Source organism: Rattus rattus, chromosome 7, assembly GCF_011064425.1.
Source record: "Rattus rattus isolate New Zealand chromosome 7, Rrattus_CSIRO_v1, whole genome shotgun sequence".
Classification (NCBI taxonomy): Eukaryota; Metazoa; Chordata; class Mammalia; order Rodentia; family Muridae; genus Rattus; species Rattus rattus.
This window is the reverse complement of record NC_046160.1, coordinates 47550531-47577418: the sequence shown is the minus strand read 5'-3', so window position 1 is coordinate 47577418 and position 26888 is coordinate 47550531. Positions and strand designations below refer to the sequence as shown.

The window sequence follows — 26888 nt, the reverse complement described above, 5'->3', positions numbered from 1 at the left end:
ACCAGAATCTAGGTTCCCTGCTGAGAGATGGAGAGGAAAGGCACTGGACAGGAACAGATGGAATTAGTGCCATGTGTTTGGCATCCCTACCTTAAGAGAGGAGGCTGAAAGGGGCGTCAGATGGGAGGCGTAAGAGACATAGCCCTCAGCTGATTACTGAATGGGTAGAGTTGCTGTCAGCATTGAATTTTAGGTGGTAGGAGTGGAGCTTGTTAACAAAGTGAGAATGCTATGATCACGGCAGGAGCTTAGTGTATAAAGCACATACTGTCGCAGTGACCACTGTTACTAGAGGAAGAAGATAATCTTGAATGTGATGTTTCTAGATGCCACTTTGGGGAAGGCAGCAGCCATGTTCGTAAGTCTCCGTGCGCCAGGGAAGATTTCCTCGAGCTCAGGTGTACTGACACTTTGGAGCTGGTGACTCTTTAATTTTTTTTATTACATGTATTTCCTTATTTGTTGTGCTGTGTGGGGGCTGGGGGTGGACACACAGGCATGCATACATGTGGATATCAGAGGACAATCTGTCATTGCTATTGGTTCCTTCCTTCCACCATGGGAGTTTTGGTGGTCAAATTCATATCATAATTTTGTCAAAACTTAGCTACTAAGTTGTCATGATAGCTCTCTATTACTTTTCCTCCAGTAAGAACTTTCTTTTTGAAATTGAAAGTAGATTTTTCCCATACAATATATTCTTATTATAGTTTCCCCTCCCCTAATTCCTCCCAGTTCCTCCCCACTTCCCCACCCACCCACCCAAATTTATACTTTTGTTGTATCTCTATGTTTAGAAAACAATAAATCAACAAACAAATCAGTGTAGGACAAAAGAAACAGGGGGAGAAAAGAGGCAACTAAAAAGCATAAGAAACACACACAGATGCGGAAACACATCCAGTTGTTCATACAGAAATCATGCCCCCCAAAAAAGCCCTACAAAAAAATGAGACTATAATACATAAGCAAAACAACCTGTAAGGTTAAAAAAAGGCAAGAAAAAGAAAAAAAGCCCAGAGAAAACATTATGAGACATGAAATCCCCAAAACTACCACTGGATTCATTTTGTGTAAGCCGTCTACTGTGGGGCATGTGGCCTTCCCCGAGTACGGTTTGTCTACCCAGTGAGACTCCTCAAGTAGATGTCAACTGAAGATAACTTCTGGGTTAGGCTAGGGATTGGAGCTATAGTGTGTGTCTGTTTCTGCATTCAGCTCTAGAGCCCCATCTGGTGCATACCCATGCGGGCCCTGTGCAATCTGGTCCGGTCTCTGTGAGTTCATATGTACACCAGGCCTGCTGTGTGTAGAAAGCTGTGATTCCTTAGTGTCCTCTGTTTCCTCTGGTTCTTGTTCTCCTTCTGCCTCCTCTTCCTTAGAGTTCCTTGAGCCCTGAGGGATAGGATGGAGACATCCCTTTTAGGGCTGAGTGTTCCAAGGTCTCTACACATTGTCTAGTTGTGGTCTCTGTGCAAGAGGAAGCTTCTCTGGTGATGGCTGAGGAAGGCAGTGATCTATGAGAATAGCAGTGCCCTTGGGATTCATTTCATTGCTATAGTTCTTAAGCAGAACAGTAGCATTTGTTTTCCCCTTGGTCTCTGGCCTATCTAGACCCAGGTTCCTGGCCACTCAATTGGCCAAGTGTTGGGTTTGATTTTCCATCTCACAGAGTGAGCCTTAAGTCAAACCACACATTGGTTGGTTACTTCCACAAACTTTGGGCCACCACTGCACCAGTGTATCTTTCAAGCAGGTCACTCCTGTAGATTTAAAGGTTTGTAGCTGGGTTGGTACTTACTTTTTTCCTCTGGTAGTGTGCAGAGAACCTTCCAGTATCATGAACCCTAGTAAGTAGAGGTGAAGGATCTATGTAAGACTCGGCTTGACCTCTCTGTATTTCATGAGTTATATAGGTAATGTCTTTAGAAATAAGGCTTGCTTTGCCATCAGCTTGTAGAGAAGAATGGGTAGCCCTGGCAATAGCTGGGTTGCTTATGGGACCGTTTTTGCCAACGGTTTGAGTAGATTCAATCCACTTCCTGACACTGAATGTTTCATTTGGCGAAGAAAGATGTCTACTTGAGGCTTTGTCTCCCCTGATCTTTGGTGATTCCATTTAGAATTCTTGCATATACACAAACACAATAAGAATTCTTCCAGACATTACTTTCCCAATTATTTCAAGAGCCTCGGGTAGTGCACACACATTACTTTGCTATCAGAAGTGTCCTGTGGCTGTTTGGATATTCCACATCCTCCTCACCTTCTTCCCCTCAGAATCCAGTAGCAGAAATGCCCCTCAGACATAAAATCACCCTTGCTGATTTTATTTCTAAAAGCTATATATGTTGACAAAGGTAAATAAATAAGTAAATAAATAAAGTCAACAAACAACACAGGAAACACCAAAATATGCCAGGTTCAAATGGCCAAGAATACATGATTATTTAAAAAATATTTTAGTAATCTTGGCAGTGTAAAGTTCAATTATTTTAAGCTTGAAATACTCACATGGATATTACAGGATATAGTAGGTTAGGGAATTTTTTAGATTCTGCAAATATGGTCAGGATCTGCTTTAATAATTCATGTCTTAATTTTTGCCATCAGAATAATCGATATAGTTAAGCAATCCAGTGTCCTGTGTCCCCACTGCAGTTTTAGTAGTGGAATCACCTCTCTGTACTTTGTTTACGAATCTGCTCAGGAATAGTACTTGCATCCGTGGTGGCTGGAAAACTTAGAAGCTGAAATAGTAGAAGCGTTCTGTACTTCAAAGACCATAGTACGTTCTCAGTAGCTGTTAGCTGAAAACCACCAGGACTAGTGCCATCTCTACTTTCAAAATAACAGGAACCAAAGAGCTTCAGGGGAGGACGATGTAAAAACACTGCTGGAAATATAAACACTCCATACTAGCTTACCATTATGTGTTTGCTCAACGCTGTCCCGCTTTGACTGAGTGAACGAGCTTTGTTACCTCTCCCAGCTCGATCGGGAGGTTTACTGTAGTTCTACAACCTCACAGCACACGTTTTCTTAACCTGCAGGCAGAGAGTGGGACACGTTACTCTTTCAGATATGGGTAGTATTAGGAAGTGTCTGGGGTTGTTTGCTTATATATGTATGTATGTATGTATGTATGTATGTATGTATGTATGTATGTATGCATGTGTATGTATTTTTATTTATTTCTGCCTTTTATATCTTTGAGGCTCACTTCATATTTTTATTATGTATCATTTATACTACATTAAATTACATTATATTAAATATGTGGATACTTTGCCTTTATATGCACTTGCTTGGTACTCTGCTGCATGGAGTTTAGAAAAGGACATTAGAACCCCTGTGACTAGAGTTTCAAACACTTTGAGCTGCTATTTAGATGCTGGGAATTGAATTCAGGTTCTCTGGAAGAACAGCCAGTGCTCTTAACAGTTGAGTTCCACCACCACCCTATTTTTGAGGCTCAGTTTTCCCTGGCAGCCTTGAACTTACACCAGTCCTCCTATCTTCTCAAGGGCAGAGATTTAAGGTGAGGGCCATCAGGCCTGGCTTGTGGCTGTTTCTTAAATAGTTGTTTAGCAGTTGTTTAGTTCTTTTCTGATGTGAATCATGCACACTGGGTCGAATGCAGAACTTCCCATCACTCTCCTGCTACTTCTCTTTTCCTTTATTGCCTTACCACTGCTGATGAGCGGTGATGTTAGCTTTGTGGCCCATAGAGATGTAGAAAGGGTAGGCCTCTCTGTCTGTTTATGGTGCACTTAAAAAACTCATACCAGCATTCTCTACATCATCCTCTCTTCTTAGAAAGGGTAAGTATTTTGTCCATTATAATTTTTAAGTATTTCTGTCACCATAACACCAAGGACATTCTTCTGACCTACTAAGCCATGGTTTTCCTTACAATCTTCTTTCTCTCAGCCTTATAGTTACATCTCAGGATGGATACTGTGCCCTTTCCCCCCCAAGAGATGACTAAATCTTGTTCTCAGTTCAAGGTCAAAGGACTCTCACTCAAGAGCAGAGTTCTATCCTTTCTCAGCAAATATCTTTGTATGTTTTTTCAGTTGGATTTTCCTACCACTGTAATAAAATACCCTGCCAAAAGCAGTTTAGGAAGGATGAGTTTATTTTTGGACCACACCTTGACATTACAGCTGACTCAAGGAAATATGTCAAAGGTGAAAATACACTGTTTACTAAATCGACGTACAAAAGAAAGCTTGGTAAATACTTCAAAGGAAGTTTCTTGTGCTTTTTAGTTGGGTCTTTTCTCTCCCTGTTTGTTTTGTCCTACACTGATTTGTTTGTTGATTTATTGTTTTCTAAAGATAGAGATACAACAAAAGTATAAATTTGGATGGGTGGGTGGGTGGGTGGGTGGAGAAGTGGGGAGGAACTTCGAGGAATTAGGGGAGGGGAAACTATAATAAGAATATATTGTATGGGAAAATCTATTTTCAATTTCAAAAAGAAAGTTCTTACTGGAGGAATAGTAATAGAGAGCTATCATGACAACTTAGTAGCTAAGTTTTGACAAACCTATGATATGAATTTGACCAGAACTCCCATGGTGGAAGGAAGGAACCAACCGCAGTGACAGAGTGTCCTCTGATATCCACACGTATGCATGCCTTTGTGACTTTCACCACAATACACAATTCTACCCCACTGGCCTGTGTTTGTAGAGCAGCCTTCAGAGGCTCTGTTCAGAACCTGGGTAGATAAATTCCCCCGGGATCCAGCTGAGTAACAAGATAGATGAGGATGTGGCTTAGGGTTAGCACACCTGCTGAGCGTGTCCATCAGTACACAATGATGCAAAAATGACACAGACGATGATAATAAGATCACACAGCTAAAGCTAGTAATCGTGGTCAACACCTCCAACCTTATACTTAAGAGGCTGAAGCAGCTGAATCATGATGTCCAGGCCAGCCTGACACAGGTAGTGAGACCATGCCTCAAAAGAAATAAACAAAAAACAAAAAGGAAAACAAGACAGAGAATTGTGTACACCCTCTCAGCAGTGCCAAGTGGACACTTCTCCTTGTTCCCCCCAGTTACACTGATCTTCCCCAGTAATAATACCCCAACCCCTTCTCATTTTAAGCCCTTCTCCTAGGGTCTGTTTAAGCCTGTTAAAGCAATAGCTCAGTCTCTTGGGTTCTTTTCTCTAGAGATGCCTGAAGAGACTGGAGACCTGAAGGGGTCCTTGCATCCTCACGCTGTTCTCTGTACACTCAGGTTTCCCCAGCAACATGATTGTTTCTGGTCTTATGAATCTGAAGCTGAGGTCCCTGGTGACTAGCATCTGAATTCTGATTACCTGAGTATCAGGAAGTCTGGCAGAGGCTACTGGGCCTTAGCAACCTTACCTCACTTCATAGAAGGCTCCCCTGAGTTGCCCTCATGGACTCCACTTGGTGCACGTTGTACTTTGTGTACTCCATAGACTCTGTCACAGCACTACCTTAGTTGATCCTGTGCATTGGAGCTTCCATTCCCACCATATAGGAAGCTCACCTTAGAAATGCATCAGTGTGACCCTTGGCTGACTTCTGACCTCACTCCACAGGCTTCTCATCAATGGGTACCCAAAGTTCAGTATAGGAATCACTGCAAATGTCCAAGTGTGAACGCAGAATCTTTTCCTATAACCACTTTCTGAACTTACCTGGAACATGTATTTGTTCCCGAGTTGTTCCCTACTTTACGCTCTCCATTGTACCCTTCGCCTGCCTGTGCCTCATCTCTCAGGACCAGAGGGACAGCTGTTAAGTCTTTCTTCCTCCCATGATTTCCCATAGGCAACCCAAGACATGAGCTGGGTGTCAGAGAGTCATAGGTGGCAAGAGTCCATTCTTTTTTTAAATCATTTTATTCATTTACATTTCAAATGATATCCCCCCTTCCTGGTTTCACCTCCACAAACCCCCATCCCATCCCCCTCCCCAAGAGTCCATTCTTGCATGATCATCTAGGGAAGTAGGGAACAGATCCTGTTAACATAATATGGGACAAACAAACATAATTTTTATATATATTAGAAAATTAGGAAAAAGATCTCCTTTACCATAAACTTTTAATTTATAGGCTTATTGGCACCAATGCTTTTCGGAATGTCTGTCTCTCTATATTTTCTCAATATTAATCCTAGTCTCCCTTTTGACTTCCATACTTGTGACCCCTAATACATACACACAGTGCACACATACGCACATACCACACATTCACATGCACAAAGGCATATTCAGTAAGTGAGTTGGTGGATGAATGAAGAAGTTCATGTGCGTGGAAAGAAAATTCATCAAACACATTTTTAAGATATAGAGATTTTCTTTTTAAGGATCTGCCTTGAATGTGTTAATAATCCCATTGAGATCTTGCTAAGTAGCTAAAGTGTCCACCAGAGTGGCTCTCTCTCTGCCTCAGTTTCTTAACTCTCTCGCTGGACTTACTTAGGTGCTTAGAATCTATGTGATACTTCAGTTACCACATTGGCCCTTTTAAATTTAGTGAGACGTCTTTGTATATCTTCTCAATTCAAAAATTTCATTCATCTAGTCTTTGCTATGACACCAGAAGGTGTGTAGTGATATAAAAACTGAATTTAAACTTTATAACACAAAGTCAATCCTAAGATTTATTTTTCAACATACAGTGCTGAGACCATAGCCTCATGGATCTCACCTCCCTGCTTATGTAGTCTCAGCAGAAGATGCTGCTTTCCTTTAAGAGGGTCAGCGAGTGCATTCATTCATCAGGCAGGGTCTTGACTCTTGAGCAGATGTTGCTGCTGTAACTAAAAGGTTGACTCCAAACCCAGCTGAATGCTTTTAGACAGTGCAGGGTTCTTCGAAAGCCTCCTACAACAGCTTTGTGCACTTGTGTGAGTGCATGCCAAGTGGTTACCAGGAACCAAACTCAGAACTTCTGGAAGGACAGTGTGTGCTCTTAACCTCTGAGCGATCAGATGCTGCCCAAGATGGTTTCATGGGTAAGGAAGCTGGGGCACAGAGATTAACTAGTGTAACCCACATTTAATAAATAAGACCAGGGTGTCTCCCCTCACAGATTGGCTCTAAAAGCTTCTCTCTCTACAACCATCCAGTTTAGATGACCTTGTTTCCTGTGTGTGCATTTGTCTATCTGCGTGGTTCTATAGTTCTCATTTTTTTTTAATTCCTCGTTGACAGCTTGGAGACACAGCTATTTGGATAGAGGCCAGAACCCCAATCACCTATTGGATACCTGTGTGTCTAATACTCCTTGAGAACAATATGATTATGGTTTGGGCTGTATTGTTGATAAATTGCATTTATTTAAGTCAAATAATGATTCCATGAGAAGAAAATAAAAAAGTGACATTACTCAGGAAATTTATAAGTGCTTTGTAAATATGCCTTATTTTTTTATTTCAGTTTTTCATGTGACTAGCCCTTCAGCTTACTCGATTTTGTTTTGAAAAACAAAAGCTTTACTTTATACAGGATATCCTCTCTTTGGCCCACTTACAAAGGCTCGAAATTTATGTTCACAAACATTTAATCTCATTTCTCAAGTATTTCCAGCGACTCACACACTCTGAGATCAGAGCTGCCCGTCATTTGGTGCTGACTTTTCAGTGTTTTAAAATGCTTCATACGTAAAATAAGCAACGTATATTACAATGAAAACCACTATGACTGCACATTTAGTATTCTCAATATGTACGTTCCTACTGTGTGTGTGGGAAAGAACCAACGACACTTCAAGAGTGCTAGGGCATGCCTGCTTCCAGAGTGGTGCTCTAGGACAGAAGCAGCTGTGCATTTTAAGAACTCCAGTGGGCACTCAAACTAGGCTCTAAACAGTACCCATCCTGGAAGAATTAAGCCTCTCCGCTGGGGACCAAATTCCTCTAACAGTTCACTCTAGCTAATGTCTTAAGTGTGAGATCTATACAGCCCTTCCACACTTGGGGCTCAGCTCTGGTTACTACTTTCTACCCGAGGCCAGCTACTGCTACCTGCTTAAAACTTGTCTTTGGCTCCCGATAAACCTGCAGTCAGAACAGTTTTTTTCTCCCCCCAGCACTTGCAAATCCGATTTTTATGTATAACTAAGTGCTCTTGGTTTTTGCTCTACCTACGGCCAGTGCCTGGTTTCTGGCAGGCCTGTACCTAAGCCAGATCTGGCCTATGTAATGCTATTTGTAGTGAGAAATCTAAACAGGGAATGGCAGTGAGGCATGGCAGGAATGTGTTTCCATTGGAGAACTCAGTGCAGAGAAAAGGTATAAGCAAAGCCATGTCCAGAAGGCCTTCTCAGCTGGCCAGGACGGAAGACTAATGTTATTATACGTAGGCTGTTACCCTGCCAGCCCTTCCTCACAGATTTGCTTTTTCTTTCTCTACCCTCCCCCACCCCTTCTCACCCTTCTCTTCTCTTTTCCTTTTCTCTCCTTCTTTGGACCCTGCTGACTGTTTGCTCAGGTGGACAGTGACACCATTTGGAATGAGCTGCACTCGTCCGGTGCTGCACGCATGGCTGTTGGCTGTGTCATTGAGCTGGCTTCCAAAGTGGCCTCAGGAGAGCTGAAGGTGAGGTCTGGGTTGCATTAAGTGTGGGAAATCTAGAGAAGCTGCTGAAACAGAGATGTTGTTGTTTGGGAAATGGCTGGGGTTGGGGGGCGGGCGCGTAATACAGGGAAGAAGACTGGGAGAGAAGGGCAAGAAGATGGCCATTGAGGTGTGAGCAGAAGTCCTCTGTAAATGGTTGGCGACTGGCCTGCTTGGAGAGCCTTCCTTCTCTCCTGACTGCTCTGTATTCAGATCATACTGGTGTATTTGTAAGACCATAGAAATGGTGAGCAAAACTTTGTCCGTATTAAAAATACCATGTTCTCTGTGCGTGCGTGCGTGCGTGCGTGCGTGCCTGCGTGCCTGCGTGAGTGCGTAACAACTGTCATGCAATCCTTACGGTCTCTTTTGAAGTCACTTAAAAACTCTGGTTACTGAGTAGTATATATAAGTTCAGAATACCACCCAGAGAGAGGAGGGGGAGAAAGTCAAATACCAGACGACAACGGAAGGACTGAGAGGAAGGAGGAAATTGTTGATTAGGGGAGTAATGATCCAGAGTATGTTTTTCCATGAAAGAACTTCAAAAATGAGCTATGCTTTATTGTTCTTTTCTTTTATGGTCTCTTCTTTTCTACACCGTATGAAAGAACAATGTCCAAACCCCAACGTTTCCAGTCTAAACAATTTATAAAAGCCAGAGACCTGACAGACATTGACATTTTATTTGGTATTTTAACGGTGCTATTTAAAGGTCCGCCATGTGTGTCTTGAATGTAGCTACCCCAATAAACTTTGTTGGTGCTAACACAGTTTTTTAATGCACTAGTTCACACACTTCATAATGTGATCTGGAATGGTGATTGATCTGGTATTTTTAGCAATTGTGAGGCTTGAGGGAACTCTATTATTACCAGCAACATATGATATTACCGTGTGTATCATAAATCTAAGATAGAATAATAAGATTATTTTTCTTCACATTAAATGAATTTTTATTCAATTTATGCCTGAATCTTGTGATTTTAAATGTAGGGTAGCATCATAAAATGTGGTGCCCGGGGCTTATATAATTTATAGAAATATGTTTTAACTGAGGTAGATTGTAGGATTGTTGTTGTTTTTAAAGACATGTCTGTGTGCATTTGACAAGATTTAGCGTCTGGACATTAACTGCTCATCGGGGGGATTAATGAGGCCATTAATGAATGTAGCAGTTCATTTTTAGACTTTATCTTTGCAAAAGATAAGTGAAAAGGTCAGAAAGAGTCAGCTTTCTGGATAGGCTTTGCTGTCCCCTGTAATGCCTTGGGGGTAATTATTCTTATTTGAGTGATGTCATGTATTAGGAGAAGTTGACATGTTCAAAGAATATCTAAGGATCTTGTTCTTGAAAGGATTCAAGTGGCCAGCAATAGCCTGACTACATTTGCAATTTGTAATTGTGTTGGAGTCATACCTACATTTGATGACAAAAGATTTTTTATATTAGTATTCACAATTCCTAATTGCTTCCAGCTTTAGAAATTTTAATTGATAATTTAGAAGGTTTCTTAATTAGAATTCACACATTCAAGAAAACCTTGACTATCCCCCGCCCCCCGCTGCGCCGAACTCACAAATTTAGGCGTGAAGAAAAATGAAACTAATAATTCCATTTTTAGCAGGTAGTCACTTCAAATGGCCAGTTACAAACGGAGTGTCAACACACTGTACTACGGACATACTGACCACCAGCTGTACTAACATGGCTTTATTTATGTTAAGAGCAAGAATTCCTACAGATGCCGTTTCTCCTCCTTGTTAAACAGGCAGTAGGCATGGTTTTAGAAAAAAAATATAAAGGATGTTGAAAAAGACTCTGTCGGCCCGGGTTCCTTATCTCATTCCTGAACCTTTTGTGGAACATTTCATAGCTTCTCTGGGCTTTCTTTCCTGACCTGCTACTAAGCAGTTCTGAAGAGGTCACAAGTTGTCCACAGTGCTGACACTGAGCGGTTTGCAGATGAGGAGATCAGGTTTGAGTCTCGACTATGCATCTTCACATACAAAACAAGCACCTCTTCCAAATGTAAGTTCACGTTACCAATTTCGGAGTTAGTTAACTTTCTGATTTCAAGAACAACGAAAAGAAAGAAAATCCAAGATAGACAGGACCATAATAGGAACCCATTCCATATTGACAGGCATGAATGAACCCCTGATAATTGCTGATTTGGGGACTAGGAAATCACATTGGAAAAGTGGAAACCAAAAATGACTTGTAGACACAGTAGAAGATTAAAAAAACCTAAGTTAATGTCATATTTGTGGATCCCTAGTGAACCAGAAGTTTTCTCTACTTACCTGTCACAAGTGCCAGCGTCCAAACTACTGAGCCTGAAGGTTAAGGGCATTGTGTTCATGGTCTGTGGGTTCACTGTATTCTGATCCCAGGAGAAAATGGGGAGGCTTATTTAAGCACACTGTTAAATAATACCATGGTAATGAATGACAAAAGGGAAATAAAGAATTAAAAGCCCAATTTTTTGTTGTTGTTATTTTCTGACTGTACTCAGTTCTCATATTTTACCCATTTGTCTAGAAAATCTAAACTCTAATGAAATACCACTGGCATAGTATGATATTACCTCTTTTAAGAGAGTACTAATTTATCTTGGAAAGTATAAAAATAAAGAAGAGCTTTTTCAAGAGTGGTGGGGCTTAGAGAAGTGATAAACTGGGAGATAAGCTAGAGGGAGACAATAGTGATTGTAAAAGATAGAACATTATTCCAGAACACACAGAGAAAAGAAAATCAACAAAGATAAACTTGCCTGGGCCAAAACTTGAAGCTGCCCTTGACCCTGATTGTCTTCCTCACTTCTGAGTTGCTCTGTTCTTTTTGCCTGGGGAGACTAATAAACCAGAAGAATTACAAGAATGTATCCAGCAAAGGTGAAAGGCTTCAAATTAACATTTAAATATAACACATGCAGCAAACTATAGCAGTAAATTGGTATATTTTTAGTAAAAGATGGAAAGGTTCAGCAGAGCAGAGAGAAACTTAAAAGACAATTTAAGCTTTCTAGGTTTTTAACATGACACATCATATCTCTTTCTCTCACACTAGCTCTCTCTGCATCTCTCTGCATCTCTCTCTCTCTCTCTCTCTCTCTCTCTCTCTCTCTCACACACACACACACACACACACACACACTTCCTCAAATCTACAGATCACCAAATTAGTTTTCAGTAGCAAGGGACACACATTCTGAAAATGTTGGAAGTTTGGGTGTACCAGAAGAATAAGTATCTTAAAATCTTAATGTATAGAGCATTACAGAAAGTAAACATGGAATGAAGAAATATCTCTAACAGTCAATACTTGTTAATCTCATTAAATAAACCCCCAGGAAGTATATCTCAAGACTTCCTGTAGGAGTTCATTGTGATGCTACTTTGAAAATGCCGCACATGCTTGAGTAGCCTGCACCATTCATTAGGAAATGACATAAAAAACCAAACTATCTGACTGTCTAACAGATGATGTCTCTCATGTTTGAGTACATATTGCCATATTATATCACTATGATAACATTCTTTGAGTAACTATTAAGGTCAGTTTAATTGTAGTGCATCCTATACTCACTGAGTCCCAGGAACAGATGTGTTTTAGTGCAGAATTCTATCAGACCTTCAAAGAATCTAATACTAATACTCTTCAAACTATTCAACAAAATAGAAACAGAAGGAACATTACCTAATTCATTCTTTGAAGCCACAATTACGCTTATAGCTAAACTACACAAAGGCCCTACAAAGAAAGAGAACTAACTTCAGACAATTTTCCCTTATGAATATTGATGCAAAAATACTCAATAAAATGCTCACAAATTGAATACAAGAACACATCATAATGATCATTCACTATGATCAATTAGGCTTCATCCCAGCAATGCAAGGATGGAACAATGTATGGAAATCCATCAACATAATCCACTATATAAACAAACTCAACAGGAAAAAAAACCACATGATCATCTCATTAGATACTGAGAAAACATTTGACAAAGTTTAGCACCCCTTCATGATAAAAGTCTTGGAAATATCAGGAATTCCAGTCCCAACCTAAATGTAGTAAAAGCCATATACAGCAAACCAGTAGCTAACATAAAACTAAACGGAGAGAAACTTGAAGCAATCCCATTAAAATCAGGGACTAGACAAAGCTGTCCACTTTCTCCCTACTTACTCAATATAGTACTTGAAGTCCTAGCCAGAGCAATCAAACAACAAAAAGAGTTCAAGGGGATACAAACTGAAAAGGAAGAAGTCAAAATATCACTTCTTACAGATGATATAATAGTATATTTAAATGACCCCAAAAATTCCACCAGAGAACGCCTACAGCTGATAAACAACCCCATAGGGAGAACAGCAATATCAACCAACCAGATCCCCCAGAGCTCCCAGGGACTAAGCCACCAACCAGAGTACACATAAAGGGACCCATGACTCCAGCTGCATATGTAGCAGAGGATGGCATTGTCTGGCATCAATAGGAGGAGAAGCCCTTGGTCCTGTGAAGGCTTCTTTCCGCAGTGTAGGAGAATGCAGGGTATTCAGATGGGAATGGTTGGGTGGGAGGGAGAGCACCCTCATAGTGGCAGGGGCAGGAGGAATTGGAGAGGGGGGATGAGGAAAGGGAGATAACATTTCAAATGTAAATACATAAAATATTGATAAAAAAGACCTCAACTAAACATTTCAGATCCTGCACACAGTTAACAAAGTCTAAATTTCAGAACCTTCAGTTTTCTTCCAACCCCTGCATTAGGGCCTTCTTGTAGTACACATAAGTGGCTTAAGTCCTTTTTAATTGCTGTAATTATTTGATACACATGAAAAGACAAGATGAGGCTAGAGAGATGGTTCAGTGGCTAAGGCCAGTGACTGCCCTTGCAGAGGGTCGGGGTTTGGTTCCCACCACCAAAGTGGCGGCTCACAACCATCTGTAACTCGAGTTCCAGAAGAGAAGTTCTGACACCCTCTTTGGACCCATGAAGAAATCAGAGATGCAAATAACACACACACACAAATGCACAGCTAAAACATTCCCATGCCCAGAGTAAAAATAATCTTTCTAAAAAGAAACAAATATATCTAAATTCAAAAGCTAATAAAATAACACGCTATCCTTGATTCCTACATTTGACACAGGACCTCGTATACTGATGGAGCTAACACTTGCTCTCAGCTACATCATTCTTATCTTCCTGAACCTCACATAGCCATCTACTGCATTTTAAAAAAATTACCCATTTACTTTTTTTGATAGTTTAAAACATTATTAAAAAAAATAGGCTCATATTTGCATATTCTACTCTAGTTTTATTTTTCCTTTAAAATCAGGCTTTGAAGTTGTGTGCATATGGATCTGTGCCTGTGACTCACTCACTTTTACAGTAATCACACACTCCTTTGCACGCTAAGATATTCAGTCCATTCTTCTGTAGGGTGTTTTTTTTAATAACCAATATTTACTCTTTGAACAATTCTGCATGAACACTTGAACATGCTGTCTTTTCTAAACCATGCACTACAAGAATGTCCAGTTTCTAGGCTAGCCACATAATAAATTTTGGTAGGTATTTCCAAGTGGAATTCCAAAGCAATTTTGCTAAAACAACGTTAGCAAACACAGCTCTTTGAAGCCTGTAAATTCTGGCCTCTACCAGGACAATAACAAAATTGGCAAAATTTATCAGGGTGAATATATTCAAACTCTAGGAATTATCGAAAGGCTTACATCAACTCAAGAAACCTGTATTCAAAGCTTACTCGCCAAATCCTAATGGCAACAGTGAACTTTGTGGCATCTTAAGTCACCTCACTTGCACCTTGCCTTCCCCAGTGCTCCTACAGCTGGAACACATAGCAATGCACATTCTCAACGAAAACCAGGAAACCAACCAGCTTTACTGGTGTAGTGAGGATGGGGTTCCATTAGAAACTGATTGCCAGGGAGATGTCTTTATTTGTTGTGTCGGGTGCTTCCCTATAAGATTACTATAAAAGGCTGTCCTTGTTTAAAAACATGCAGGAATCACACAGTGTTAAAGCCCTTTCTTTCAAAAGCATTAATTGGAAAACTAAGGGGCAATCCAGAAGCTTCCTGTAAGCTGATGCACAGCTGTATGATAAATAATAGGCACCAGGTTCCTGACAGTCTAGCAGGCTCCAAGAATGACAAGATGTGGTGGCTATGTGTATACCCGGGGCTGTGTTCAAGTTCAGAAAAGACCTACAGAGGCCCTAAACTTTCAGTTAAAGCTGACTTTGAGACTCTGCTCAAACAGGAAGTGAAAGCCAAGGTTAGCTGCCCAGATAGACACACCAACACACATACATACTCATGGTGAGCATCACAGGGGCTAAGGCAGTAACTAACCACTAAGCTAACGAATCCAAAGCCAGTACTGCATAAAGCATGGCAAACAAACCTTATCAACGTAGTTCACAAATCTACCAAGCAAAACAAGTATCGACTAAAATAACCAAAAACCCAGATAGAAGTGGGGCTCTAATGTTCAGAGATGGGATCATGCCTGTTTCAAAAGTTTACTTTTCTTATTTTTCCTTTTGTTTATTCTTCCCTCATACAATATATCTTAAGCACAGCCTCTTCTCCATCCACTACTCCCTGTGCACCCTCCTCCCCTCTCCTAAATCTACTGCTCCTACCTTCCCGTTTAGAAAAGAGATGGATGCAATATGTGTCACACACTGATCACCAGCACTAGGGTTGGCTACTCAAATGTTCCCTTCCTCCTTAACCTCTCCTGTGTCCCATCCATCTTCCTTGTCCCTCACCCCTACCACCTTGTCCCTCCTGAAGCTGCATGACCATTAAGGAGTAGAGAAGGACCATCTCTGTTGGTCAAGAGTATATAAGTAGCTGCACTCTCCTGCTCGAACTTCCAAGCAAGCTCCCAAAAGTCCACCTTACAACAACAACAACAAGTAGACAGGCAAAGAACAAGACATTATAAGGTAATGAAAGACTCAGTAATGAATGTACCTTGGGTAGCTCAGCTCTCAGGCTTAGAAGACAAAGATACTTTAAATATGTTTAAAAAAACAGAACAAAATGAACTCATTTAAAAAGATTGGTGAGATAATGTAATTTTCTACAGAGCATGTTAATAAAAATACACTAAGTAAACCTAGGACCAAGCAGGATTATGAGGCTAATAACATTAATGTAAAATTTAAAAATGCCAAGAGGGCTTAATATAAAATAAGCAGGTGGACAGAGAACCCTAAGCATGAAGATAGCAAAATTGTCTAGTCTCAAAAACAGAAATAAAGTTATGTAGAATTTAAAAAACAGAAAGGAGGATGTGATCAAATCTTCCAAGCTACACACGATAGGACTCCTAAGAATGGAAGAGAGAACAATTCAGAAAGACCTTACAATGAGGGCCAAGAATTCCCCCCCAAAAGAGTTAATCAACGTACTCAAGAAACTCAATGAACTGCTAATAGTATAATCTAGTAGAAATCTACAGCTAGATATATCATAATGGAACTGTTGGGATTCAAAGATAAACTTGAAAACTATAGGAGAAAGTTAATGCACCCGCCCTCAAGAGCCTTGATTCTTTTAATGGCTAACATCCCATGACAAGCTATGAAGACGGGAAGCAGAGGTGACTTATTTATTGTGGTGAGAAAAAAGTCACTAGCTAAGATCTACCTTCACCAAAACAGTCCTTCAGAAAATGAACATAAAAGGCAAGCTAAGGATGTTGGTACCAGCATGTCATGCTGAGGAGGACAGAAGCTATTCTGGAGTCCCCACTCATAGCCAGCTGGGCTCAATCTGTATCTGTATAATCTGACTTGAAGTCAGAGAGGGAGATGGAGAGGGGGAGGGGAGAGGAAGGAAAGAGGGAGGGAGAGAGAGAGGGAGAGGGAGAGGGAGAGAAAAGCTTAAAAATTAATTAATTAAAACTGTAGCTATGCAAAAGCTGAGAGGATTTCTTGCTAGGAACAAGTCTCATTTTTAAAAAGATTTTCTAAAGGGAGTTTCTAGGAATATAGTGAAGACACTGGACAGCGACTTGATACTCCTTTGGTTGATTTGACTTGTTACTGAATTCCAGGTTATTCTGGATCTCACTAGGTAACTCCAGCTGGCCTCAAACTCTTAACTACAACCTGCCTCAGCTTTCTGTGTGCTGGGAATAAAAGTTAATGAGATCTTAATTGTTTTGGCTTGGATTTGTCTTGGGGGAGACATGATCTTACTGTGCATCCTAGGCTGACCTCAAACTAGAATTTCTTCTTCCTCACTTCTCTGAGTACAGGAACGCCAGGCATGAGACACTCTCTCTGCTAACGTGAGCTAATAAATTGCTTCTATTTCACTGTTCCACATAGTATTATGTGATTCTTTCAGGATTCTATGGTGGCCACATGAAAGTATCAGGTTTAAGTTTCCAAATGTCATGACAGGCCTGTTTGTTTATTCTTATAGTTAATATTTACTTTATAAATATTTTGAAACCCTGTTATTAGATATAAAAATTATTATTATATCCCTTTAGAAATTTATTGTATTTAACAATTACTTGACTAAATCTCTTTGCCTTCAATGTCTGTATAATGTTCGTAGGTCAGAACCAGCTTTTCTTACCTTTTACCATATTTCCTGATGTATTATTTACTGCATTTTTACTTTAAAACTTCCCCCTGTTATACTCTAGATCTCTACTCCATTTCCTGTCTCTTGGTTTTTGTTTGTTTGGTTTTGTTTTGTTTTGTTTGTTTGTTTTGTTTTTGAGATGTAGTCTGTCTATGCAGCTCCAGGTATCCTGGAACTCACTATCTTGACCCATCAGGCCTCCAACTCACAGAGAACCACCTGCGTCTGCCCCCCTCCCTCCTGGGGTGATTCAAGCTGTGTACCAGCATGCACAGCCAGATCTACCCCTTATAAATATTGCATGACCGGATACATTCCTAATAATACTGATGTTTTAATTCAGAAGTTCAGTTAATTTGTGACTATGTGATCTGTCCAAATGTTTATCATGTTTTTGTTCTCCATTTTTCTTCACATCTGAATCCTTTATGCTGTTTTTTTTTCCTTCTTCCCAATAGATTTTAGGAGTTTCTTCAATTATGATGTTCTAATATTGCCTTATCTTTGATGTCTCTCTGCTTTATCTTTTGAAAACACAAGATAAAACCTTTTATTTCAAGTTGAAAAATACTATATGTCACTCTGATATTTGAAACTGGTAAATTATAGTTTAGTCAAAATAAAACTTTTATTTTTCAAAAGTATGACAATTCACAGGTCAGGAAAATGGACTGCCTATATGTGCATGAGCAGCCCCATAGGGGCCACACGCTTGGAGAAGCTGCCCTTTCCTCAGCACACGGCTGCCAATACATTTTCAGATTGGGGTGCAACTTCATGAGCTCCTCCTGCATCCATAGTGGGATTTTGTCTGACTTGATGTTTTATAGGTCTTGTGCATGCAATCATAGCTACTGAGCGTTCATGTCCAGCAAAGTCTGTTTTACCACAAATTCTCACTAACTCTGGATTTCACAGCCTTCCCACCCTCTCTTTCATGATGATCCATGCTCTTTTGGGAGAAGAGGCAGGGATGATACAGACGCCCCATTTTGAGCTGAGTACTCCCTATCAGTCACCATTTGTTGCAAAAAGATGACTCTGTGGTGACAGAGAAGAATTAATCAGTGGCTATAAATATAAGTACTTTAGGAGCAGAATAGTACTATGCCAAATTATCAGCAACCCCATAGAAAGAACAACAATATCAACCAACCCAGCCACCCCAGAGCTCCCAGGGTCTAAACTGCCAACCAAAGAGTACACATAGAGGGGCCCATGACTCCAACCACATATGTAGCAGAGGATGGCCATGTCAGGCATTAATTGGAGGAGAGGCCCTTGTTCCTGTGAAGGTTTGATGCCCCAGTGTAGGGAAATGCCAGGGCAGGAAGGAAAGGAGTAGGTGGATGGGGGAGCACCCTCACAGAGGCAGGGAGAGGGGAAGAAGGGACAGGGAGTTGCTGAAGGGGAAACTGGGAAAGGGGATAACATTTGAAATATAAATAAAGAAAATATCCAATAAAAGGGAAAAAAGTATTAGGCTCTCCCTTCGAGCCTCTGACCTATTCAACCATGGGGTTTTGGCCCATGGTATCAGGCAAGACTTCCATCTTATGGAGCAGGCTTTACATGCAATCAGAAATTATTTGGTCACACCCATAGCATTCATAACAATATTATACCAGTAGACATGTCTTGTCAGGCCAGTGTTGTTATAGCTCACAAATTCACAATGGGTTAAGACCACTGATTGTTTTCCCCACCCAGTAACATGCATGAAACTTATAGACTTATGGGAGTTAGCAAATAGGGATAAAACTTGCAAATCAATATCAGTTTGATTTCTCCGTAAGAGTGACCAAAAGGTTTAACTACAGTCAATTGTCCCCAATTCAAGGTAGATTCCTTCAAATAGGAGCAGTTTAGTAATTAGTTAATTCTTTTTGTAAATAGATAACATTTATTTTTTTAGTCAAAGTATAATGCATATTGAGTAAAACTCCATATGGTTTGTGTGATGGTTTGTTTTGGCAACTCGACACAAACTAGAGTCACCTTGGAAGTGGGAACCTCAATTAAAAAAATTACTTTCATTAAATTTGCCTGTGACCATGTCTGTGAGACATTTCTTGATTGATAATTGACGTGGAGAAACATGGAGATCTCTATGGGTGCTAGACCTCAGCTGTGGGCCTGGGTTCTGTAAGAAAGCAAGCTGAGGAAGCCATGGGAAGCCATGGGAGCAACATAGTTGGTATTGGTAAAGTTGCTCCAAGTTTCTTCTCCAGTTTCTTTCTCCAGCTTTCCACCTTGATTTCCTGCCCTGACTTTCCTAAAGGAGGGATATGACTGGAAATGGAACCCGGGCTAACCCTTTCCTCCCTGAGTTGCTTTATGTCAGTGTTTTATCACAACAGAAATCAAACTCAGACAGTGCGTCTTTTAAAAATTATTTACCTAGCTACACCACAAGTTGTAAAAATTCTGAACAGCCTTCCCCCCCCCCCACAAATTCCCTCAAAATCAATATACATAGGCATTGGATTTTCCGTATCGTAGCCTGTTTTCTGGTGTAGAACGTCACTTACGTGGCAACTGCAGTAATTATGTGTGTTCACAATAGCCTGAATGTTAGTGTTCTCCTTCCCGATTGTGATAATCTTATAGATTGTTTTAATTGTGAAACAACTTCTGCTCTGTTGTTTTTTTATTTATCTTTTCTATTCTATTGGTTCTGTCTTCAATGTTTTCTTTCTGCTTTCACTGAGTTGCAGGTGACTGTTTTTTTGGCAATTGAAGAAGCAGCGAAGTTTGTGGATTTCAGGGTTTTTTGTTCTCTCAATAAAGACATTTTAGGGCTATATTTTTTTCTTAACTCCGCTTCATCTACATTTACATATTTAAATGCACTAAAGATACTTCAGACAACTTAGATACAGAGTAACTAAAATTCTGTTGCTCCGTGTCCTTCTAGTTGTACCATTCCCTTCCAAACCATCTTTTTAAATTCACATGTAATTTAATTCTTCTAGGGTCAAAATACTAATTTTTTTTAACTTAAACCTTTAATATTTTTGAGAATTATAATGTGTAATTCTCTTTGCCTCCTGATATATCACATTATTTTATTACACATTTTAGTTTTACACCAATTATAGACTCACACATTAAGTTATCATCAATACTCCTTAAACATCTAATGACTTTTAAATGATTAAAATTTTCATGGTGCATGATAAAGGGGAGAGGGTGGAGAGAGGGAGAGAAAGAAAGGAGAAGAGGACAGAGAGAAGAGAGTAGGACCAGAGAAGGGAAGAGAGAGAAGATATGTATAAACATATAAATAAAAATGCCTTTTAATATTAGCCTACGTAAACAATCTCCCGTGTTCTGTGTCCATTATGGCAGACTTACACATCTGGTTCTACTTCTTCTCACCCCGCACTCCTTCCTTCCACACTCCTTTTATTGCAGGTCTACTGATACCAAAACCGTCCTTCCTCTATAAGAAAATGAGGTTTCCCCCTTTGAATGCTAGCCTTTGGCGTATAATTTTATGTTGCAGTTATTTCTTGCTTTAAATGCACGTGCAGTTATCATCCTTTCCTTTTTATCTGAGAAATCAGAGCTGCCCTCTGTCATTTTTATTATTGATCTTTTAAAAATTATTTTGTTGGCCTCTATCTTTAAGATTATTTATCTTCAAAGTCCAGAGATTTTTAGATCGGGAATGATTTCCTTGGTATTTCTTCTGCTAGACGGTTGTTGAGTGTCTTGTCAGTGGTTTGCTGTTTTTGATAACAACCGGAAAATTTTAGCTAATACCGTTTCACGCTGTTCCATTAGATACTGAAGCTCTGTTTATTGTCTTCTGCCTTGCTTTCCTCTGTCTTTTGTTTTTTGTTTTTGTTTTGTTTTGTTTTTTTGTTTTCCGTTTTTGTTTTCTTGGGTTTTTGTTTTGTTTTGTTTTGTTTTTTTGGTTTTTTTTTTTTTTTTGGATAATTCCATCCACTGGATCCACTGGCCTTTAAGTTCTGTGTTACTGGCTTCTCTCATATCAATCCTGTCTGCTATGCATCCTTTGCAAATGTTTTTTTTTTTTTCCATTTCACACCATACTATTTACTGTTAAGATTCCTCACTGGTCCCTCTCTTTTATAATTTTCCTTTTCTTCACCATACCTATCTTCCTGAACTTTGTGTGTTATGATTTGTAAGTACTTGAAATTGGTCTATACCTTATTTTCAGTTGATGATGCATCTTGCTTTTGCTAAGGTTTGCTTCTTTGCATATCTTGTGGTATCTGATTATATGCTAGGCATTGTCTTTGGAGAAACCAGCAAGGGTTAGAAAGGCTGTTCATTTCAAGTCTAGTTTTGAAAGATTGGTGTCCCAAGACCATAAATGATTTTTTTAGCCATTTATTTATCTATACAGTTATTTGTTGTTACCTTGTGGGGTATGAAAATATTGCATATCTCTCTTTCTTTTAACCAGGCATGGGGTTTTTAAAACAAATCCATACTTATGAGGATGCTAAAATTCTTCCTACTTGAAGTCTTCATGTTAGACTTACAAAGGACCCATATTAGTGATTAGGATGGAAATACATTTAATTCTCTCTTTGATTCCTCAGCTCAAATGAAAGAATAAACTAAATACATTACTAAGAGAATGTCTACAGGGCTACTTCCGAGTGTCTCTCAAAATGCCTGAGAATAAAATCAGCCTCCACTCACAATGGCAATCTTGTGAGCAGGAGCAACCTGAGGACCTTCTCACCTCTGCCCGTGTAAGGTCCTCTAATTTGTTCGGAAGCTGTTCCGTAAGCCACTGTAGGTTGGTTTACATCTCTGAGAAAAGACAAAGTGGCAAACATTTACCAGATCTTGGAGACTTTAATGGCCAGTCTGCCTGTTACTCCAACTCCTTGCTCCAAATTCTCATCTGGATGTGTAATCTGGTTCCTTCCAGATTTCCTTCCTACCCATCTGCTTTCCTGATAGCTAATATTTCAATCTTTAGATTGTAGTTTCACTGTTTGCTTGTATATTAGTGAAGACTATCAAAGGCCAAATTTTCCTCATTCAGGCAAAAGTTTTCTCACTAACACCTTTATACTGTTAGTAAAAGCCTTAATAAGACTTAAAAAATAACTCTGATGGGAACGAATTTCAACACAAATTCTAGTATCAAATTTAGCACTCATATACAAGGCTTTCTAGTGCTTTGTTATGTTTTTTCAACACTTAAAGTATAGAACAAGTAATATTTTACAAATATATGTTCCAAGTAATTTATTTTATTTTTGATAGTATTAAATTTGATACCTACTGATTTATATATATTGCAGGTGTTTGCTGCAATTTTGTTTTAGTTTCTGTGGTTTAAGCTTGTATTTAATTGCCTAACATTAAGTAATTGCTCAAACTTGCTTGTTGGTAGATATTTTCCTATAGGGCGTGGCCACACACAATGAGAATTCAATGCAGGCAGCAATCATTGTCAAAATGAAAATCATCCACATGTTTTGGTACCAGATATAACAATACTGAAATTGCATTAAACTTACCAAAAATGTTTATACAAACAAGATGATATCAAAACCAACAGGATGGCTGTCAACTGAACACAATGATAACAGAAATCTGATTCTGTGACATTTGTTGATTATTATCTTGATTTACCCAGCATAATCTTTTATCAGGGCATGGTCCTCTCTAGTCTTATGCTTTGTCACTTTCCTAGAAGGATGTGTTTATCATTCTTTGAAAAGTCCTGAAAGAAGAAATCAACAAAATTATTTTGCCCTAATTCCTTTTTCCCCCTGAAGTTTTTCATAATATGGCTCTATTTACATGATGAAAAATACCTGATAGTTTTTGGTTAATGTGGTCCAAGAACCAGTCATGTTTAAAAAAAAATATATCCAGCAATTGAATTGCTGGGCTATGAGTCAAATTCAACCACTGATTGATAAACTAAACAAATTGCTTTCGGTAGGTTATTATTGCCTTACCAAGATCCACATCCTGATGACTTCCTCCCTCCCAAGACCTTCTTCATAGTGGATCCATTGTTATTATATTCATAAAGGCTCAACTTAAATTACATGTAACATGAGCATCATCAGATGCCTTGTCTCCTTACCAGAAGCCTGGTTTTCATGAGTGCGTTTCATCCTTGTATCGTCAGTGTTGCCAGGCTCAAGTCTGTGGGCATTACAGACCACAGATGCCAGGCTGCCTTAACCCTGTCTTCCAGTGCTGTCATCATGGCCCTTCCTTCAGGATTCCTCAGGGAGAAGGGCTGCCATCTGGGCATAAGCTTTAGGGTGCACCATCCAGTTAAACTGCTAATGTTGGGCTCCTTTTTCCTGGCTCCCTTGAGCTTACTCAATGAAACAAAATGCGATTCCCATATGTCCCTCATTGTTTTCTTGGCAAGTCGCCCCACCTCCCTTAGCGTTCCAGATTCTAGTATGCTTAGGACAGTCTTTGTGAACTTTTTCTTCCTTCAAAGGTTGTGGATTCGTCACATTGATTCTAAGCTCAATTTGACTCTTTTTGAAAGTCCTTTGAAGGCTAAATGAGCTACTATTAAGTGCTGTACCAATATATAATCAAAATACTGTGCACTCTGTTGAAGTACAGTAGAAGACAATCCAGAAAGTTGAGTACAATTTACTCATTTGGATGCAAAATTTATAAATGGCTTATATAGTGCTAGGATATTCCTATTGAGCAGTAGGCCTTTTTTTTCACCATAAATATTTGTGTGTTAGGGAAGGCTAAAGATCTATGAACTTCAAAATGCAAATTTTTTATTAGCCTAGGTATAGTTTAACTTTCAGAAATTAAAGCTAGCAATCAAATTGCTGCTACAATATAATCAATAAGAAGCCATATCTCATAGTATAAGTTAGCATAAATAAAGAGAAAGAGCTCAGGAGGAGTCCAGGATCCATAGTTGGTACTGCACAAGGATTCTTATAGGAAGTGATATAGGCATGGGGAGTAAATGATGAAAGTATCATATTCATAAATGTCAACTTTAGATTGTAGTTACACAGCCACTCATCATCCACATGGATATGCCTGAGTTACTCCTGAGAAGTAGAATCTGATTCAATTCCTGTTTACTTTTACAAGGTAGATATAAATGTGGAGAGGAGTAAGACAGGACAAGAGGGATGTCTTATTTCTGCATCCTTGAGTAAGTTTCTAAACGTGTAACTCCCCAAATAAAGTATTGGAGATTGGCAAGAGAGAAGTAGTGTTGACTTCAATAATTGTGTATGATCTTGGCCAAAACATTACATGCAATTGTAGCAACAATTGACTTTGTTTAAATTTCCAGTGAAGGATTTTGAGGTTAAGTAATAGAGTAAAATCCCATGTCACTCTCTTTAGTGTCATATGAGTCACTGAATGAAATCTTTTGCCACTATCACAGTAGTACAAGTGCTATTTTGGATAGGAACACAGATAAAGAAATTAAAGTGACTTATAATAGACTTTCCATAAGAATCGTGATTGTTATTTTGGGCTTTATTCAACTTTACTTGAAAAAAAGGGGTGAAATCCTCTCTCTCTCTCTCTCTCTCTCTCTCTCTCTCTCTCTCTCTCTCTCCCCATGTGTGTCTGTGTGTGTGTGTGTGTGTGTATGTGTGTGTGTGTATTTCTCTCTTTTTCCCTCCCTCTCTTTTCCTCTTCTTCATTGGATAAAATATTTGTATACAAGAAAAATTATTTGATATTCTTAAAGAGTTACTTATGATCAAGATAATAGGAGAGAGAAGAATTGGCAGACCATTTTGGCATAGTATTATGTATTTCAGGACTGGCTGCTTTAAGTCAGTTCCTAAAAAAATTCATAATCAAATGGTTTATTCATAGATATACTGGGTGAGTAAAATCATCACTGAGTATCACCATGGGCTTAAATATTTAAAACAACCTTTAACATTTTTCTTTAGAAAAATGAAGCCCACAGCCCATAAAGACTGCAAAGTTAAAGAGGGAGTTGCAAAGTCATTTGCTTCAGTATGAGCTCTATGGTTTAACTGGGCTTGTGGCTTCCAGTGACCTATTACAGCCACATCAAGCATGGCATGGCAACCTCCAGTCCAGCCAACGCATTGGAGGTAATAATTCAACCATCACATGGATGATACTTGGAAATACATGCTGCAAAATTTTTCCAAGCTGTGTTTGTCTGGATACACACTCTTCACTGAGCACTGATATTTTAGTACATCTAGAAATACTTCAGTAATACTACTTAAGATCAGAAGGTAACGACCAAGCTCTCAATTAGCCATGAGCTGAAATAGAATTTCTGAAAACCACATCTGAAACAGCTGGTATGAAGTGCTCAGTCAATATTTGGATAGTTTATGGTTAATGCTATGCAGAAAGCATGTTGTGTCCTCAAAATATAGCTCTATCTAAAATAATTAAGAATCTAAAATTTGATTAGGGATTTATAAAAAGATAAGCAGCCATCATGTGTTTACTTCAATCTAGAAAAAAAAGAAAAGGAATGAGTAACCAATAAGACTTGTGGGTGTTATGGGGGTGTTAGTTTAATTTATTGACATGCACATAAATAATATGCATTTTTCTGTTGGAGGTTCTGCATTAGCTGAACGAAACACATAGTGTGTCCCTCCTGTGCCATCTTATCAGTGATTGCTGGGCTCTTATTTTCATGACTTTGAACTCTATGTTGTTTGACACACATTAGAATTATGGGTAGCATTTTGCCATTCCTTGACTACCTACTTGGCCACAGCAGTGTCATATAAATAAAAGTGTGCATTTTCACCGCTTATGAGACCATGGTTATAAACAGTACAGATAAAATAGGTTATTTTGCAGACTTTTAATTTTTAGTGCCACCTCTTACTGTCTTAGTTGTGGTTTCTATTGCTGTGAAGAGACACCATGACCATGGCAAGTCTTAAAGAGGAAAACATTTCATTGGGGCTGACCTAACAGCTTCAGACGTTTAGTACACTAGTGTCATGGTGAGAATCGTGGCAGCACACAGGCAAACATGGTACTGTAGAAGGAGATGAGATGTCTACATTTTGATCTGCAGGCTGCAGAAATTATTGTATGCACACTAGGCCTAGCTTGAGCATATGAGACCATAAGCCTGCTCCCACAGTGGCACACTTCCCCCAACAAGGACACAGCTACCCCAACAAGGCCACACCTCCGGACACTGCCATGCCTTATGGGCCATGCATTCAAACACATGAGTCTGTGGGGCTATACCTGTTCAAACCACCACAGTTACCATAGCAATGAGCTTAGCTTATGTGAAGTAAGAAATGAATATTGAAAGTAGATTTAGTAATTTTTTGTACTGCATTCCCTTTATTTGCCTAGAGAAAATTTCACTCTGTATGTGAGGAAGACAAAAATAAATTTGACATTTTGATACATTTGTCCAGAAAAAAATGTAGATTTTATCAATTGTAAAAATAGACTAGTCTAAAATGATTAGAATTCTTTTCCTGAAATTCGTTTTTATATATAGGCAATATTATAAATGTCATCTGGCTATATAGGACAGACAATTATATTTCTCTACACAGTGACACCAAAACCCACATTATCTCTTTGTTTTAACTGAGAAGTTTCTTTTATATTAATTGAAACACCAA

General features: G+C 39.2%; 1 protein-coding gene across 1 annotated transcript in view; it reads left to right on the top strand.

Moving 5' to 3' along the window:
- Window positions 1-26888, top strand: part of Hdac9 (histone deacetylase 9) — a 756932-nt gene that overhangs the window by 558936 nt on the left and 171108 nt on the right. Inside the window, exon 17 of the mRNA XM_032907647.1 lies at window positions 8490-8597. Coding sequence (XP_032763538.1) covers window positions 8490-8597 — 108 coding nt within the window. The remainder of the gene's footprint in view (window positions 1-8489; window positions 8598-26888) is intronic.